The sequence below is a fragment of the Anser anser genome (assembly GCF_964211835.1).
Source record: "Anser anser genome assembly, chromosome: 5".
Lineage (NCBI taxonomy): Eukaryota > Metazoa > Chordata > Aves > Anseriformes > Anatidae > Anser > Anser anser.
Window position 1 is genome coordinate 38,979,815 of NC_139725.1, and position 15,428 is coordinate 38,995,242.

The window sequence follows — 15,428 nt, forward strand, 5'->3', positions numbered from 1 at the left end:
GAGGGGGGGGGGCCGGGGCTGTGCCCCCCCCCCCCCCGTCACGTGACACGTGCGCAGCCCCTCCCCGTCAGCTGACCGGGCCCGGGGCCGCGGCTACAAAGGGGGGGGCGCGGGCGGGGTGGGGCGGGCGCCGCGGCTCTGTGAGGGGACGGCTCCGTGCTGCGGCCGCCATGGGGCCCCGCGTCCTGCTGCTGCTCCTCGCCGCCCTGCTGGGGCCCTGCGCCGCCCTCATACGGTGAGGGGCCGCGGGGGGCCGGGGGAAGGGGGGCTGCGAGGGGGCGGAGGGCTGCGGAGTGCTCCCGTGAGGGGGGGGCACGCGTGGGGCGGGGGGTGCTGGTTCGTGTTGGAGTGGGGTGGGGGCCCTGGTTCGTGCTGTTGTGGGATGGGAGTCGGGGTCCTGCCTGGGCTTGTGCTGGGGGATCCAAATAGTGGAGCTGGGGGCTGCTGCTATTGGGGTTTCTGCCCCTTGGGGGGTGCCCCTATTTGGGTTCCCCCCCACGTGTATCTGGTTGTAAGTGGGGTTTTAGGGCTCCCCACCTCCCCTCTGGTTTTGGGGTGGGTGAGGGAGGAGAGGGCTGTAGGGGCTTGGGGGTCCCTGTGTTGTGTGTGCACCCTGCACTTGGGTGGTGTTCCCAAGGGGGCTATAGGGAGGGAGGCAGTGTGAGTGTGTAAATCCCATAATCGCCCCCTTATAGAAGCCCCTGTTAACCAGCTGTCTCATCCTGCAGGATCCCCCTGACCAAATTCCCTTCCATGCGCCGTGTCCTGACTGAGGTGGGCAGTGAGATCCCTGACATGAATGCTGTCACCCAGTTCCTCAAGTTTAAGCTGGGCTTTGCTGACCTGGCTGAGCCCACACCGGAGATCCTGAAGAACTACATGGATGTGAGTACCCCAGCAGGGCGCCTGGCCTTGCCGAAAGCTGAAGGAGGGAGAGAAACTTTGTGCACAGAGCTTTATCCTCTTGCTTTGACTTGTAGGGCCCCTCCAAGCCTTTTGCAGTTGCTTAACATCATTAAGAAGTTTAAAAATAATAAGCTTGGTGCCATGGAGCTGCTGTGTTTGCAGCTCCTGTGACCTATTTTCTTTTCCTTTTTCCCTAATTGCTGTGTATAATGGTTGTAAGTAGGGGCCTGTGTGCTTGCTGGTGTTCCTAGCCTCTTCTGGCTGGTTTTGGCAATGCCACACTGTGCATTGTCATGTGGAGGTGTAAAATCTGTCCCCCCCATCCTCTTCTGCATGGAAAATCATCCATCCCATAATACCCAGGTAATAAAGATGAGATTTTCCCCACGGCGCAGGTGCTGCTGCCTGGGCAGGCGTCCCACGCACAGCCCTTGCCTGGGGAAAGGGAAGGTGCTGGCCCTGCTCCTTGTGCTCGTCATGTGGCTGGCCTTGTCCCCACCGGGCACCTTGCTGGGGAAGGGCTGCGAGTGTTTAACCAGCGATGTCGAAAGCCTGTTGCACCACGGCGTGGGGCTGCCGAGCCCCGTGCTGTCGGAACTGGGATGTTTGCCTTGCACTCTGGCGCGCCGGAGATGCTCCAGGTGAGGGCTGCTGGGGAACCTTGCCAAAAATTCAGGTGCTGCCCCAGAGCATGCCCAGCAAAAATGCTGTCTTAAGTGTAGGAGGGATGGGAAAGCTCCCACGCCGAAGTAGGGCATCCTGAAACGTTGCTGGCAACAAAGAGAGCCTGTGACATGAGATAAGGGACTGCTGGGACCCTGCACACCCAGCAAAGCCTGAGGAGCCCTCCTAGTTAGAGAAAAGGCACAGCTACACCTTGCCCACCCCATATGTTCCCCAACAGGTCTATATATGGGATTTATGGGGCCACTGCAGCCTGGTCGTGCAATGGTTTGGCCATTTTTGTTTGGCAGCAGCCTGTGAGTTTAAACATCCTGTCACTTGGAAGGGGTTTGACCTTGATGGTAGCTGTTGGTGGCGGAGTGGAAACTTGTAGCGGGTTATTTTTAGGTGGGGTGACTCCAGAGGTAGTGGAAGCAAGCGCTGGTTCCCTGTTGCGGTTAATGGCAATGGGTTATTAATTACTCAGGGAGCAACCCCAAAGGGCTAACTGTTCAGGAGGTGAGCTCCAAGCAGGCAGCTCTGATAATCCTGTCTTGGGATTTTTCCCCTTTAACTGAGTACACCCAGACAAAAACTCAGTTCCCACGCATCCCAGGGGCTCACCAGCCAGCACTGAAAACCCCTGTGGCTGCAGCAGGCCCAGCTGCTTGTGACTTGCAGTTCTTCCCCCAGACTTGCCAGCACAGCAGCTTCCCGGCAAGCTTGTGCTGTTCTGGCTTTTCAACAACGCAGGTGCTTTGCCCTGGCCTCCTCCTGTCTTGTTCTTCCCTGCTGTGAACCATGTTTCTGCCTGCCCACCTTCCTATTTCTGCTGTGTCTTCATGCCCTAAAAGTGTTCCCTACAAATGCCTGTCCTGCTTCTCCCTGATTATCCTTTTCCCACCTGCTGTAATCAGATTTGAACATCTGAGGGAGCCTCCCTTATGGAGCATGTCACTGCCATGGGTGAGAGGAGGACAATGTTTACGTAAGAAGCAATCCCCATTTTTGTTCCAAAAAGCTCTGGGAAAGACATCTGTGATTTTTCCTCTTGCTGTTACATGCTTTTGTGTTCCCTGGGAGCCTCCAAACCACCAGGACACCCACCGCCCTTGTGTGCGGGTTCTGGCTGGGGCTCCTGGTGCCTGTCCCTTGCCACCGCAGCGGTTATCTCCCTAGCTCAGAGCAGCTCTGCAGGGCACGCCCTGTTATCAGTGGGCACCTCTGCTCACAGGCCCCTTTCTCTTTTTTGCAGGCCCAGTATTATGGCGAGATTGGCATCGGGACCCCTCCGCAGAAGTTCACTGTGGTCTTCGACACTGGCTCCTCCAACCTGTGGGTGCCGTCTGTGCACTGTCACCTGCTGGACATCGCCTGCTGTAAGTGGGATGGCTTATCCTTCCATGCACGGCGTAGGCATCAACATCAGGACCAAAATGCAGATCCCACACCCCAATGATTAGCTGAAAGCCCCTGGCTTGCATCGTTATCATGCCTGCCTGTTGAGGGGACAGCTTGGCTAGTGCAGAGTAGCTTGTGCAGATGGTAGACCCTGCTGATCCACCTGGAGGGAGGATCTGTACTGGGAGGAGAGGTTTGAGATGGTGCCAAGCCCTCCCTGTCTCTCCGGTTCACGCCCTGTCTCCAAAAGCTTCTCTTCTCCTCTCATCATCACCCACGCACAAGCTCCAGCCTTCCTGAGCAGCCTCAGTCCTGCAGCCAGGAACCAATGAGCACTTCCACAGGTCGCAGGGTTTCTCCCCAAATTATAGACTGTTGTCCCATTGCGCAATGCTGGGGGAAAAAAAATCAGCTTCTTGCCAGATCTGATAGAAACTGTCCTAGTTTCTGTTTTATTGCTGCATGGAGCATGTGCCTACATGTTCATAGATTTTATAATTAATGAGAACCAGGTAGATGCTCTTTTCTGGGATGAGAACATCTAAGGAATCACATGCTTTCTCTTTTCCCCTTCTGTGGTGTTACTATGTGATAAACCTCCACAGATGCAGGTGTCAAATGTGGCTATGGCAAAGTGCCCCTTAAAAGCCCCCAGCTGTGCAGCTTAAGCAGAGTGGAGAACCCTGTGGAGCCAACAAATGTGAGCAGGAGAGGTGACCTCTGGCGGCTGTCAAGGGCAGGGAGGAAACCTGGACCTGTGCCCTCCTTGTACAGCTCTATCATGCCTTGCCAGGCCCCAAAACAGGGATATGTTAGTTTCCACCCCCTTCACAGGGACAGGCCCCCTGGGCAGGGGGAAGCCCCAGCTCTCTGAGAAAATATTTTGTGTTGTGTGCAGAAAAGCAATGACTGTATAAAAATTCTAGCTAGCCTTAGCCAAAAAAAAAAACACAAATCCATAAACTGAAGATGTTTGTGTGTGTGGAGCAGACTGTTTGAAGCCCCCCAGCTCTCCATGGCGTTGTGGGCAGCCATGGGGACATCTGCCTCTCTGCTGCCTGATGTGCCCTGATGCACTAGCCACATATACTCCAAGCTCTTAACGTGCTGTGGCCAAATCCTATTGAAGTGCCAAATTAGATCACCCCACCTGATCCCCAGACCTTCTCGTTGCAGACAAACCTGCTTTCTTATTGCTAAGCCTCTGCTTGTCCTGGTGCCCCAGGCGGGTTGTGGGGCTGGGTACTGAGGAGCAAAAGTTTTGTGGCTGGTGTGGGGAAGGCAAACAGCAGTGCAGGTGTTTCCAGTGTTACTTCTGGGGTTGGCTTTCACTTGTGACTGACGCTCGTTTGATGTGTAAAGGAGAATTAATGCCATATGTCCATCTTTCCCACTCCCGGGCTGCAGTGCTACACCACAAGTACGATGCCTCCAAATCCAGCACCTACGTGGAGAACGGCACGGAGTTTGCCATCCACTATGGGACAGGGAGCCTCTCAGGATACCTGAGCCAGGACACAGTCACGGTGAGTAATGGCTGCATTTCTCCCAGCCGCCCCGGCCAGCTTTTGGTAAAAGCACTCAAAGCAGTTTGACTTCAATGGGTCTCACTTCTGGAGTGCCCCACTCCTATCAAGCATGCTTCAGCCCAGTGTTTTTAAGTGCTTTGAAGTGAGGAGGTGACTACAGCAAAGGCAGGCAGGGAAGGGATTAACCGGAGGGTCAGAAAAAGCAGAACTGAGCCTGAGCCATACATACAATGTACTGCAGATGTGCTCTGGCTGTCCTCTTCTTCCTGACCCTGGAAAGTTCCCAGCCTCAGTGCATGTCAACCCTGTGGGTTGCTGGGGGTGCCCACCTTGCTGCTGGCTGCTGTCATGGCAGCAGACATCCCTGTGGGCAGCTGATGGCCACACCAAGCAGAAATGGGCTCTGCCACCGTGGAGCCAGCCCCATCCTCGTTCCATGTGGAGTGGTGCTCACATGTTCAGATGTCTTGGGCGTTCTCTTTGCTGGACTGGCTGGTGGTAGCTGGTTTGCTAGTAGTTTCTTGTCTCAATTTCCTTTTCAGTGAACAAGGCTGAACTTTCTGCCCTGTGAAGGGTGGGTACCCTGCCCGTGGGACTCTGGGTATTCCCAGGGACAAGTGAACTCAAGTGTGTCAGCTGCTGAAAGTGCATGGCATGTGCTCCAAGGTTACTTGGCACTCCTTGCTGGGATAATAAAAGCCTATGTTTGTTTAGGGTGGGGAGACCAAGCGTTTTGAGTAGGCACAGAAATCTAGGTATTTCTGGTTTTGTTAGTTTCAGCTGGAAAGTGTAGGCTTACCGATTTCATAAGGATTGGAGGAAAAGCATCCAAGCTAAAGAAGAGCCTGGAGCTGGGGGCAAGCAAGGAGCAAGCTCTCTATAGCTTGTCCTTAGAGCAGGAAAACTTGAAGCTAGCCTTGAAACACCGGATGTGGCTCGTGTGTTGCATATGAAGTTGCCACCAGCTTGAAAGTTACCACCTTTGGTACAGGTCCATCTCTGGGGGAGAGGATTTTTCATGGGCTCACTGAATCTTGAAAATCAGTGGGGGCTGTGAGGGAGAGCCATGGGGGCCACCAGTAGCTTTTCACGCCTGCTCTCTACCTCCTGCAGCCCTACCAGTTTGAAACCCTTTCAGTTTCACCTTGTGCAATTTGTTTCCTGCATTCTTTGTTTAACTTAGCGAAAAACAAGACAATGGCCTTCCGCCCAAGCTTTTCCATGCCTCTTGCTGCACAAAGACATTTTGCAAGTAGCAGTAATGGTTTCTTATGCCAGCCTTATAAAACACAGGCAGAGATGTTGCCTTGGGCCCTGTGCTGCTGGCTGTTGCCAGCAGGGTTGGTGGCAGAGTGGCTGGGTGCTCTGGGACAAGGTCTGGAAGTTGCTCCTGCGGTCATGGAGCGGGGCAGCGAGGCGAACAGCAGGCTTTATTGTCCTGTGAAAGTGTGGGCTGGTTTAGGCACTTTCCGGCTTAATGCAGGGGCTGAAGTGAGTCAGAAGGCAAATTGCAGCTTTTTTTCTGTAATTATCACCCTAATGCCTGCCTGCTAATTAGCTCTCTGCTTCCCAGCAGCACAGAGGAAGGATTTTGTGCCTGAGCTTGTTGGGGGAGTGGGGATGGCTGTCGGCAAACAGCACGGCTGGTAGCATTTGGTTTCTGTCTGGGCAGGAGCAAAAGAAACCTCTTGCACGGGTCCTGGGCAGCATCACTCTTCTGGTGCAGGGGAGCAAGGTGGGTTCAGGGACCTTCAGCTTGGATGCCAAGATGTTTCCAGTGCTGGCACCTTGCTTTCCTTTCCATAGGCAAGTTCACAGTCTGGAGTTCTGAAGTGCAGACACTTTGAAACAACCTTTGGGGTTGCTGTCCAGATGGGTGGAAAGAGCTGCAGAAGCATGTGGTAGCACTGCCACCCTGCTGAAAGGCACTGCTTGGTGGGTGGCCCTGAGTCCCTCTGCCACTCAGCCCTGACTTTTGTTCAAAGATGGTGCTGAGCTCCAGCTCTGTGGAGGAGTGATGCTCCATGGCACTGCTCTGCTTGCCCGCCCACAAAGAGCAGGTCCAGTCAGACCTCTGCTGACGGGGAGTCTTGGCTGTGGTTGAAGCCCAACCTTAGGGTGTCCTTCAAGGACAGCAGAGGTAATGCCCATGGGTGCAGGAGGAGCCCTCTCCACCTCTCTTAGTGCCTCTGGGTGCCTTCACCTTCATCTGTCTTCACTGCTCACCTCATGCTTCAACTGATAAAAACTTGTGGCCACTGTGTCTGGCTGAGAGCCAGCTGAGCGATGGAGACAGCAGATCTGTCATCTGGCACCAGCACTCCACTTATTATGCACTTGGATTTCAGTCCTGCTCAGGACTGAGCATGGGCAGAGTTTAAACAAGCCTGCTGAGACCTCACTGCCAGGCTGTTATTTGCCTCCCTCTTCAATTTCTCTGCATTCTTGAGGAGGACTTCAAACAAACCCAGTCTTATCGTCTATTTTCCTTCAGTGGAAGCCTTATTGAGCTTTCTGAGCTGCTGCAGGACCAGCTTTGAGTGGCTGCCCTAGGTAGAGAGTGGTCTCTCTGCATTTCAGCTTCAAGAGGCAGAACCTTTTGAAATAGCTTTTGAGATCTCTAGGACTTGTGAGCGGATGTATTACTGTGAGCTGTTCTGGACCACATCCTGCCGTGTGGCTTTAGCTATTGCAAGGCTGAATTGCCCTTTCGAAGCTGCAGATACCATTAAAGCCAGCGCTGCCTGCCTGGTCACAGGCTGTCAAACCCTGAGGGGATGTTTGTCATTTACAGGGATCGTTATCTGCCATCAGGTGGGAGAGACCAAGCTTTTCAGTCCAGCCTTGTTTACTACAGGGCCAATTGCTGGAGTCCTAGCACAGATGCTAAAATTGCCTGTGGTGAGCCAGAAGCTGGGTGGCTTTGCCAACAGGACAGCTTTCTGCAATTTCCTTCTTCCTGGGGATCTGCCCCCAGTGAGGGGGGAGAGGTGTTTCAGCTTTCCAGTGGAGAACATCAGTCCTTCTCGTGGCTGGTGACAGACACAACCTTTGCATTCACCTTGTTCTGATTACTGCTTTTGTGCCAACCTCACTTTCTGGGCTGGGTCTTCCCTTGCCATGGGAGGTCTCTGCAAGTTGGTCATCTTTCTGGAAATAAAGTAATACCTTGAGAATATTTATTATACTGGGATGGTTGAGTCTGGCAGAGGTGAGGAGGACTTGTGGTCCCAACTAGGTATGGATGTGGCACCCAAGGAGGTGGGACACAGATGAGTTAGAAAAAGCCCAGGTTGAGGAATGATGCAGCACAAGAGCTGCTCAAATTGGGGGGAAAGGATGCAGTAGCCAATAAGGGAAGGGCTGTAGGGGAACGTGAGGTGATACAGTGCCATCTGTGCAACGAGGAAGAGCTGCAAAATGGCATGGCCAATGCCAGGACCCAGCAGGAGGCTAGAAGGGCTGACTGAGGTGGACAGTGAGCAGAGTTCCTGCCCGTGGGGACATGCTGGACTTTGCAGGGACTCAAGGTGCCACTGGGTGACCAGAGTGGACTCTCCCCACCAAGCAGAGTGGCACCAGGATGTCTGCTTTTGATGCAAGGGCATCAGATGCAAGGGCAAAAGCATGGTGGTGTGTTGCGCTTGTGTTCAGCAAGGCCCCATTTCCACCCTGGTCCTGTGGATCAGGTTTTTTCATGTTTCTTTTTCTGTCCCCATCTCCATGCAGCTCGGGAACTTGAAAATCAAGAACCAGATCTTCGGGGAGGCCGTGAAGCAGCCGGGCATCACCTTCATTGCTGCCAAGTTCGATGGCATCCTGGGCATGGCATTCCCCAGGATCTCTGTGGACAAGGTCACTCCTTTTTTTGATAACGTCATGCAGCAGAAGCTGATTGAGAAAAACATCTTCTCCTTCTACCTGAACAGGTACTGTTGGGTTTGGTTGTACCACATCCCATTGCCAGGACAAGCCCCACCTGTGCCAGCACTGTTGGGGAGGTGTCAGTCAGCCAGTCAGTCGTTGGAGCAGGAGGGCCAAACCCTTTTCTGTGTCAGTGTGAAGTAAGGAAAAGGAGCAGAAAAGCAGCCATTCTACTGATCAAAAAGCTGGGTAGATCTGTTACCTGATTGCTGCTTCTGATGAAGAGAGGGAGGATCTTTCCAGAGGAAATAAAAACAAAGAGGGTTGTGATCACAAGATTGCGTGCAGCTAAAGCAGCACGAGTTAGAGGGTTGAATGCAGTCCTAGCCTGCAGCCAAAATCCACAAGCAACGTGGCCTTGTCTTCTCATACAAACACTGTTGATGGGGCTGATCCTCCTTCCTGCCCTGGGAAAGCTCTGTAGTGCCTTCCCCCTAGTGCTGCCCACCCCAGGGCACTCTGAGCACCCACTTCAGCCAAAAAAGTAGCAGATCTGGAGAGGGGAGGACAGAGGGCTGCTTTTGGCAGCTCCAGCGCCATCCCTCCCCCATCACCATATTTCTTCCCATCTGCTCAGCAGCAATCTTTTATCTGACAGCAACCTTGAGGATCCGGCTCTGAGGCCACTGGCTGCAGCAGAGTTGGGCACAGTTAACCTATGCAGTGTGCTTTGGAAAATATTCCAGTTTCCCCTTCCTCACCTCAGCCTATCTCAGAGTACCTGTCCTTACACTGATATAATATAGTTCAATACCAGTTGTCTATCTCCAACACTATGAGCACAGTGCTATAAACCCCCAAATGTCCTGGTGTGTATTTCAGGGACACCTGGAGGGGTTTTCCTCACCTTGCCTCTGATGTTGGTGATTTTTTGGTTTTTCTTTCAGAGACCCCACAGCTCAGCCAGGCGGCGAGCTGCTGCTTGGGGGCACTGACCCCAAATACTACAGCGGCGACTTCAGCTGGGTGAACGTCACACGCAAAGCCTACTGGCAGGTCCACATGGATGCGTAAGTCCTGTTGTGTGTGCAGACAGCCCTGCGTTCCTCATGCCTGGTGCAGGGCTGAAGGCCTCCCATGTGTTAAATGTTGCTGAGCTGCTTGCCAGCAGCTGCGGAGGAGCAGGATGAGGCCCCAGGAAGGCAGCCCTTGCCTGAAGGGCACGGCGCAGCAATCAGCATGCATTGTTGGAGGCAGGGGGAAGGGGAGCGGGCTGCCGGCCGGCGAGCCCCGCTGTCTATTCTGAGCTCTACCACGTGATGGGAGCTGAGAAGCAGCCTGTGATCAGTGCGTGCCTCTTTCCCAAGGACTGCTGCCCTTCCTGGCGCAGGGTCTTAGTTCTCATCTTCCCCAAGCCATGCTGTGTTGGCAATGTCTGCAGAGATCAAGGCTGGAGGGCTTTATCTGTCTGCACTGCTGTGAAATGTGATGCAGGCAAGGAAGCCAAGCAGCTCCTCTCCTGCCTTTTTAATGTATGTGAATCCTTCCCTTGCCCACAACCCCCCAAGCTGTCTCAGCACCTGGTTAACCCTTTGCTTTTAGCAGTAGCACAAACTTATGAGAAGCACCAGGATTTGAGAGCCCCTAATGCATCACCCTTAGCTTGTCCGTGTGCCCATCAGCTGCGGTGCTTGCACCAGCATGCAGATAGCAGTCCCAGGGTGTCTGCAGAAACACAGTCATGTAGCAAGGCCTCTGTTTAATTGGAGGCACGGAGGGGCTGTGCACGGTAGAGAAACAAACATGCTGCATCAAAATTCTGAGCGCTCATCCTTCCCCTGGACCTTCCATAAGTATCTGGTGCAGCCTTCCATGTGTGTCCCTTCTGCCCAGGCTCAGTTTTCCCCTTTTCAGCTCTTCTTTTGCTGCCACTTTTGCTGGGACATCTCTAAGGGTTGTCTCCTCTCTGGGCATCTCTCCCTAGGGTGGATGTTGCCAATGGGCTGACTCTGTGTAAGGGGGGCTGTGAGGCCATCGTGGACACGGGCACCTCGCTCATCACCGGCCCCACCAAGGAAGTGAAGGAGCTGCAGACAGCAATTGGTGCGAAACCACTCATCAAGGGCCAGGTGAGGCTGGGGAGGGGCACAGCATGAGTCTGTGGCCATTGTGGCATCTGCAAACTCCCTGCTTTTTGGGTGTCTTGCACCCAGGTGCTTCTAGAGACACTGGTCTCCTGCTTCCCCTGGTTTCTGATCCCAGCCTGGACTCCTGGAAAAGCTCCCTGCATAGCAGGGACTCCTCTGTCCTTTGGGATGGAGATAAGACAAATAGCAGGGCCTGGGTCTTGTGAACCTTGGGAGGCTTTGGGTCACCTCTGCCACCCCTCTGGAAGGTGGGGGAGAGGGGTGCAAGTTGTGGCTGAGGCCAAGGATTCATGTTAATGAGAGTCCAGAGGCACTTTAATACAAATGCATTTGATGCAAATGACAGCCCTTCCCTGCCAAGTTTTTAACTGTCGTACTTAATCTCCCAAGGTCGTCTCTCCTCCCTGAAATCCTGGAGGGACAGGGAGCCCCTAGGAAGGATCCTAGGGACTCAGCAGAGCTGGGAGCTGAACCTGGCATCCTATGGCTCCATCCCCACAGCCCTGAACTGTCCTTAAAACCCTCTGTCCCCTGCTTGGAGCCTGGAGTGGGAGCAGTGTGCTTGCCCCGGCTCAAGCTTTTTCTGCACCCTGAGATGAGTATTTGGGGAGGATGGGAAAGATGTGGTTCTGCCTGGGGAAGATCGTTCTGTTTCCTGAGGACTTGGGAGCTGCCATCTGAAGCCTTTGCTGTTTCTATTTCAGTATGTGATCCCCTGTGAGAAGGTGTCATCTCTGCCTGTCGTCACGCTCACGCTAGGAGGGAAGCCCTACCAGCTCACCGGAGAGCAGTATGTCTTCAAGGTGCGTCCAGGGCAAATTCTGCCAGCCTGTTCTTTTCCCCAAGGCCTAACTTTTGCCTTCTTTGCTTGGAGCTAAACCAAGAAATCTAAAACCCAAAAGCAAAGCCAGAACAGGCACTTAATGGCAGGGAGGGGAAAGCATGAAAGATTGTGGTTGTGGCAGTGGCTGCTGGGTCCAGGAAACCTACGTAAGGTCCTGCAGGATCAAGATCCCCTGCACAATGCGATCTCTGTTGCAGGGAGGAAAGAAGGGCAGGCAGTTACGGAGCTTTCTACAAACCCTCTGCCCTTTTCTGTTGAGTTCTGGTAGCATTAGGCTAGCCTTCTCACAGGGGCTACTGGTCTGGCATGTCAGCCATCAGATGATATGGGATCGACTTCTAGCGCAGAATTTCAGCAGTGTCTCTTAGATTTCACAGCTTTCACAAGCTACAGATCCTGGGCTGTGCAGCTGAAAAGCAGCTGGGGTTGGTAGGTGTTATTCCCAAGCTCCTGAGGTTGGGGAGAGGTGGGGATCTTTGGCTGAAGCTCTCATTCTTCTCCCCAGGTTTCTGCACAAGGAGAGACCATCTGCCTGAGTGGGTTTTCAGGCCTGGACGTCCCACCTCCTGGTGGCCCGCTCTGGATCCTGGGGGATGTCTTCATTGGTCCCTACTACACTGTCTTTGACCGTGATAATGACTCTGTTGGCTTTGCCAAATGTGTCTAAGCGCCTGACCCCCCCCACTGCCTCCGCCATACACACACTTGCACACACAGGAGCTGTAGAGAAAGCTTACCAGGATTAGAAACCCAGTCAGTGGAAGAGAAAAAATTGAACTAGATTTAGTTATCAGGAAAATAGTCATTGTTAGTGCCCTGCTAGCTACTTTTCCCCCTCTGAGTAAGTGGTGCTGGGACATCTTGAGTTGATAATGCCAGCTGGAGTAGCCCCTCTCCTTACTGTTGTATCTCCCGGTATTTAAGATTGAGAAAAATTGTTCAGCTTTAAGAATCAATGTCTCCCAGCACTGGTCTTGCTCCTGGGGAGGCAGCTGGCTGGCCCTGCTCCTGCAGAGGAGCTGTGGGGTTTTTCACTGGGGGAGAAGGATGGAGACAGCTATCCCACATGTTAGGTTGTACTTCTGGTTTGTCACTGAAGTGGGGGAGTGGAAGGGGAAGGAGTCCCTCACCCCTCTGACAGGTGAGGAAGCAATCGCTAGACCTCTTCTCAATGAGTTGGTGCTGGCTTGGTCCTGAGAGAGCTTGTCCTGGGCTGGAGCAGTGGGGGATCATGTAGCATGCACAGGAGTTGAGTTTTGGAGCCCAGGGGCTCTGTTAGTGTGTCTTTTGTGTTGTGATGACACTAGCGAGAGCTGGGGTTGTGATGCGAGCATGCCTGGCTCGAGCCTATTAGACCTAACAGGGCAGGGATTTGTAGGGGGGCTCCAGCCAATGGGACTCTTCAGGGAGTAAGAATACAAGGGGGGGGTCACAGTAGTATTTAATAAAAGTCACTTGATTTCATGTCACTGAAAGCTCAGCTTTCTTCTGGAGGCTGAGCGAAACCACTTGACCCAAGTTCTCTTGGGTCTGGTGAATTTCTACCAGTTTTTCCTCCTTAACTTCATCTGGAGCCAGCGAGCTGAAGGTAATGTTTCCCAAAGCAGCTAAGTGATCTACAAGCTTAAATCACATGAGACTTGGAAACATTATCCTCAGTGTTTTGAACTGCCCCAGACTTGAGAGACAGTTGGCAGAGGCAGCGAGGCTTCCAGGCAGGAGGGTGCCATGGAGGCTGTGGGCTTGCATTTGCTCCTTCTTCCACTGCCCGGTTCCAAAACCCAGGGTTTAACACCCCCGTACCTGGTATGTCACTCCCATGTAACTAATAGTGAGAGCTCTGTTCATTTACCTTCTGTGCTGCAGACCAAGTGAGGTGCGTTCCTGCTTTGGAGAGGTGGGAGCTGAAGCTGCGCTCATGTTCATGCCTTCTTTCTGGAGATCCAAGATCTGCATGTATAGAGCGGCTTGCTTCACAGGGCTGGCATCAGTAGGCATACATTGGGTGAGCAAGGAGACAAGTAGCTGTGAAGATGATCGGGTGTCCTAAGTCACAGAGAGCAGAACAGAGCTTCACAAGACTCCCAGTCCATGCTGAGGGAGAGAACGTAGTGATGTTGGTTTCCCAGCGCTTTGGATCAGGTCCTGAGGTTAGGGAGGTGAGAGAAAGCTGAGGGTTGCAAGAGAACCAGATCACCACAAGAGATGACCCCAGACTGGACAGAACAGCTGGTGAAATCCCAGCTAGGGATTTCCTAGGGGGACCTAGCCTGCAGATGTCCCTTGTCCCCACCTGCTGCAGCTGGTTGGTTTGGCTTTATAACCAGAGCTCATGATAACCAGAGCTCATGCTGTGGAGGGGTCTGGCATGGGCAGTAGGGACAGACCTGAGCACACTCCTAATGCATCCGTTGTCCCATGTAACCCTGGGTGTGATGTCTGCTGCTTCCAAAGCTTGCTTTCGCCTGCTCTTAGACCTGTAACCCTGGATTTGGATGCCTGAGGACATCTGTTGCAGACTGAGAACAGCGTGCTACTGGAAAAAAAAGATAGATGCTGTAAAATCTACAGCTATTCTGGCACTTCTCCAGAGAGCACACTTCACATTAAGTGCCCTGAGCACCTCGAGGTCCTGCTGAATAATCCCCGAGCTGCAGGATTTATCCAGCACAGTGAGATGGCATCTGGGTACCTGTTAATCAGAGCTGATGTGGTGTGGGCGGTGGGTTTGGGATGTGTTCCGCATCAGATCCCAGCGGGAAGTGCAGAACGTGCCAGCAGTCCTGGGGTGTGCAATGCCTCGTGCTGCCCATGGGGTAGCCTCCAGGGGAACCTGGCTCTGGGCTGGTGTCTGTCCTCAGCCACGGTGACTGCCTGAGGGAGGAATGTGGCCCAAAACCATGCCCGGGGTGGCATATCATAGGGTAGGCTGGAGGAGCAGTTCATTTGATGTGACTGCGTTTGCTGTACAAATCATAGCCTTCACTGAGCTGGGTCTCCTCCCCTTGTTCTTTTATCTGCATTTTAAAACCAAACTCTAACTGTGTGACTTTTTTTAATCTAATTTGCTGTCAGAATTACTGTCTCATCCTAGGAAATTGAAAAGGAAATACAGTATTTTCCCCCTTAACTGAGTCTGGTCTTTCCTTGAGTAGTTTGAGGGGCCAAATCCTTTCTTGATGTCAGGGGCCTGCCTCCCCAATTCTGTTGGGTCAGTATGTCCGGTGCCTCTCTTGGGTGGACTTCTATATATCCTTTCCTTCTCTTTGACCAGGGAACATGCTGGGAGGCTGTTCTCTGTTTCAAAGTGATGAAAGCAGCCCAGCATCTGTAGGGTGATGTGACAACTCCACTGGTTGGTTCCCTGGTTGTCTGGGCCAGGTAGGACAAGCTCCTGCTGAGCTTGGGACAACATGTGGCCCTAAAGGGGGCAAAGCAGGAACCCAGTTTCTGATTCCAGCCTGAAACACACTAGGATGTGGAGTTCACACTCCGAGAGTCTGGGATGACAAACAGGGTTGTTTCGTGGTGTTTTTTTTTTTTTCAAAACACAGCAAAAATCCCTTCCTCTTGTCTGAGTGATTTTTGAGTCCTAGCGCTGCTGTATGGGATCTGGAGTCTCTAATGCAGAACGAAGGCCCCATATGCCAGGTGCAAGATAAGAGCTAATCCCTGCTCTGAAAAAAAACATCATCTACATAAGCAAGGCAGATGCAGCCAAGTACCATCCTATTTTCTGAGCGCAGATCTAAGCATGCGGAGAGCTTAACTGATTTCCTTACTGACAGTCCCAAGCCTCTATTCCCCCAGGATGCCTTAATACCCCAATCAGTCATTGTCCTATGTTAAAGGGATGGATCTAACCCCAAAGGGGCTAGCTGGGTCCCAAAAACCAATCATGCTGTCTGCTGTTCCTCAGTAGCCCAAGGGGTGGAGATGTCACTGATAGAAATAGGAGGATGTGGATTGTGCCTACGCATTTAATCACACTGTGAGTGTTGAATGTTGCACCTCAGCAGGAACAATCACAGGCTCGATCTTGGCCAAGAGCTGGAGAAGCCAAGAGCCAGGACT

General features: G+C 53.0%; 1 protein-coding gene across 1 annotated transcript; it reads left to right on the forward strand.

Moving 5' to 3' along the window:
• Nucleotides 1-65: 65 nt before the first annotated feature.
• On the forward strand, nucleotides 66-14,484 carry CTSD (cathepsin D). Its single transcript, XM_083838558.1, has 9 exons — nucleotides 66-235; nucleotides 729-885; nucleotides 2,825-2,948; nucleotides 4,378-4,496; nucleotides 8,229-8,428; nucleotides 9,311-9,433; nucleotides 10,348-10,492; nucleotides 11,215-11,313; nucleotides 11,860-14,484. Exons 1-9 carry the CDS (start codon nucleotides 171-173, stop codon nucleotides 12,019-12,021), a joined length of 1,194 nt encoding a protein of 397 aa, XP_083694684.1. The 5' UTR covers nucleotides 66-170; the 3' UTR covers nucleotides 12,022-14,484.
• The last annotated feature ends 944 nt before the right edge of the window (nucleotides 14,485-15,428 follow it).

Bases quoted from the DNA above. Each gene is read 5' to 3' on its own strand.
- CTSD (XM_083838558.1), top strand. From the start codon at position 171: ATGGGGCCCCGCGTCCTGCTGCTGCTCCTCGCCGCCCTGCTGGGGCCC. The intron at 4,497-8,228 runs GTGAGTAATGGC...ATCTCCATGCAG, and splicing joins TGAGCCAGGACACAGTCACG to CTCGGGAACTTGAAAATCAA. The intron at 10,493-11,214 runs GTGAGGCTGGGG...TTTCTATTTCAG, and splicing joins AACCACTCATCAAGGGCCAG to TATGTGATCCCCTGTGAGAA.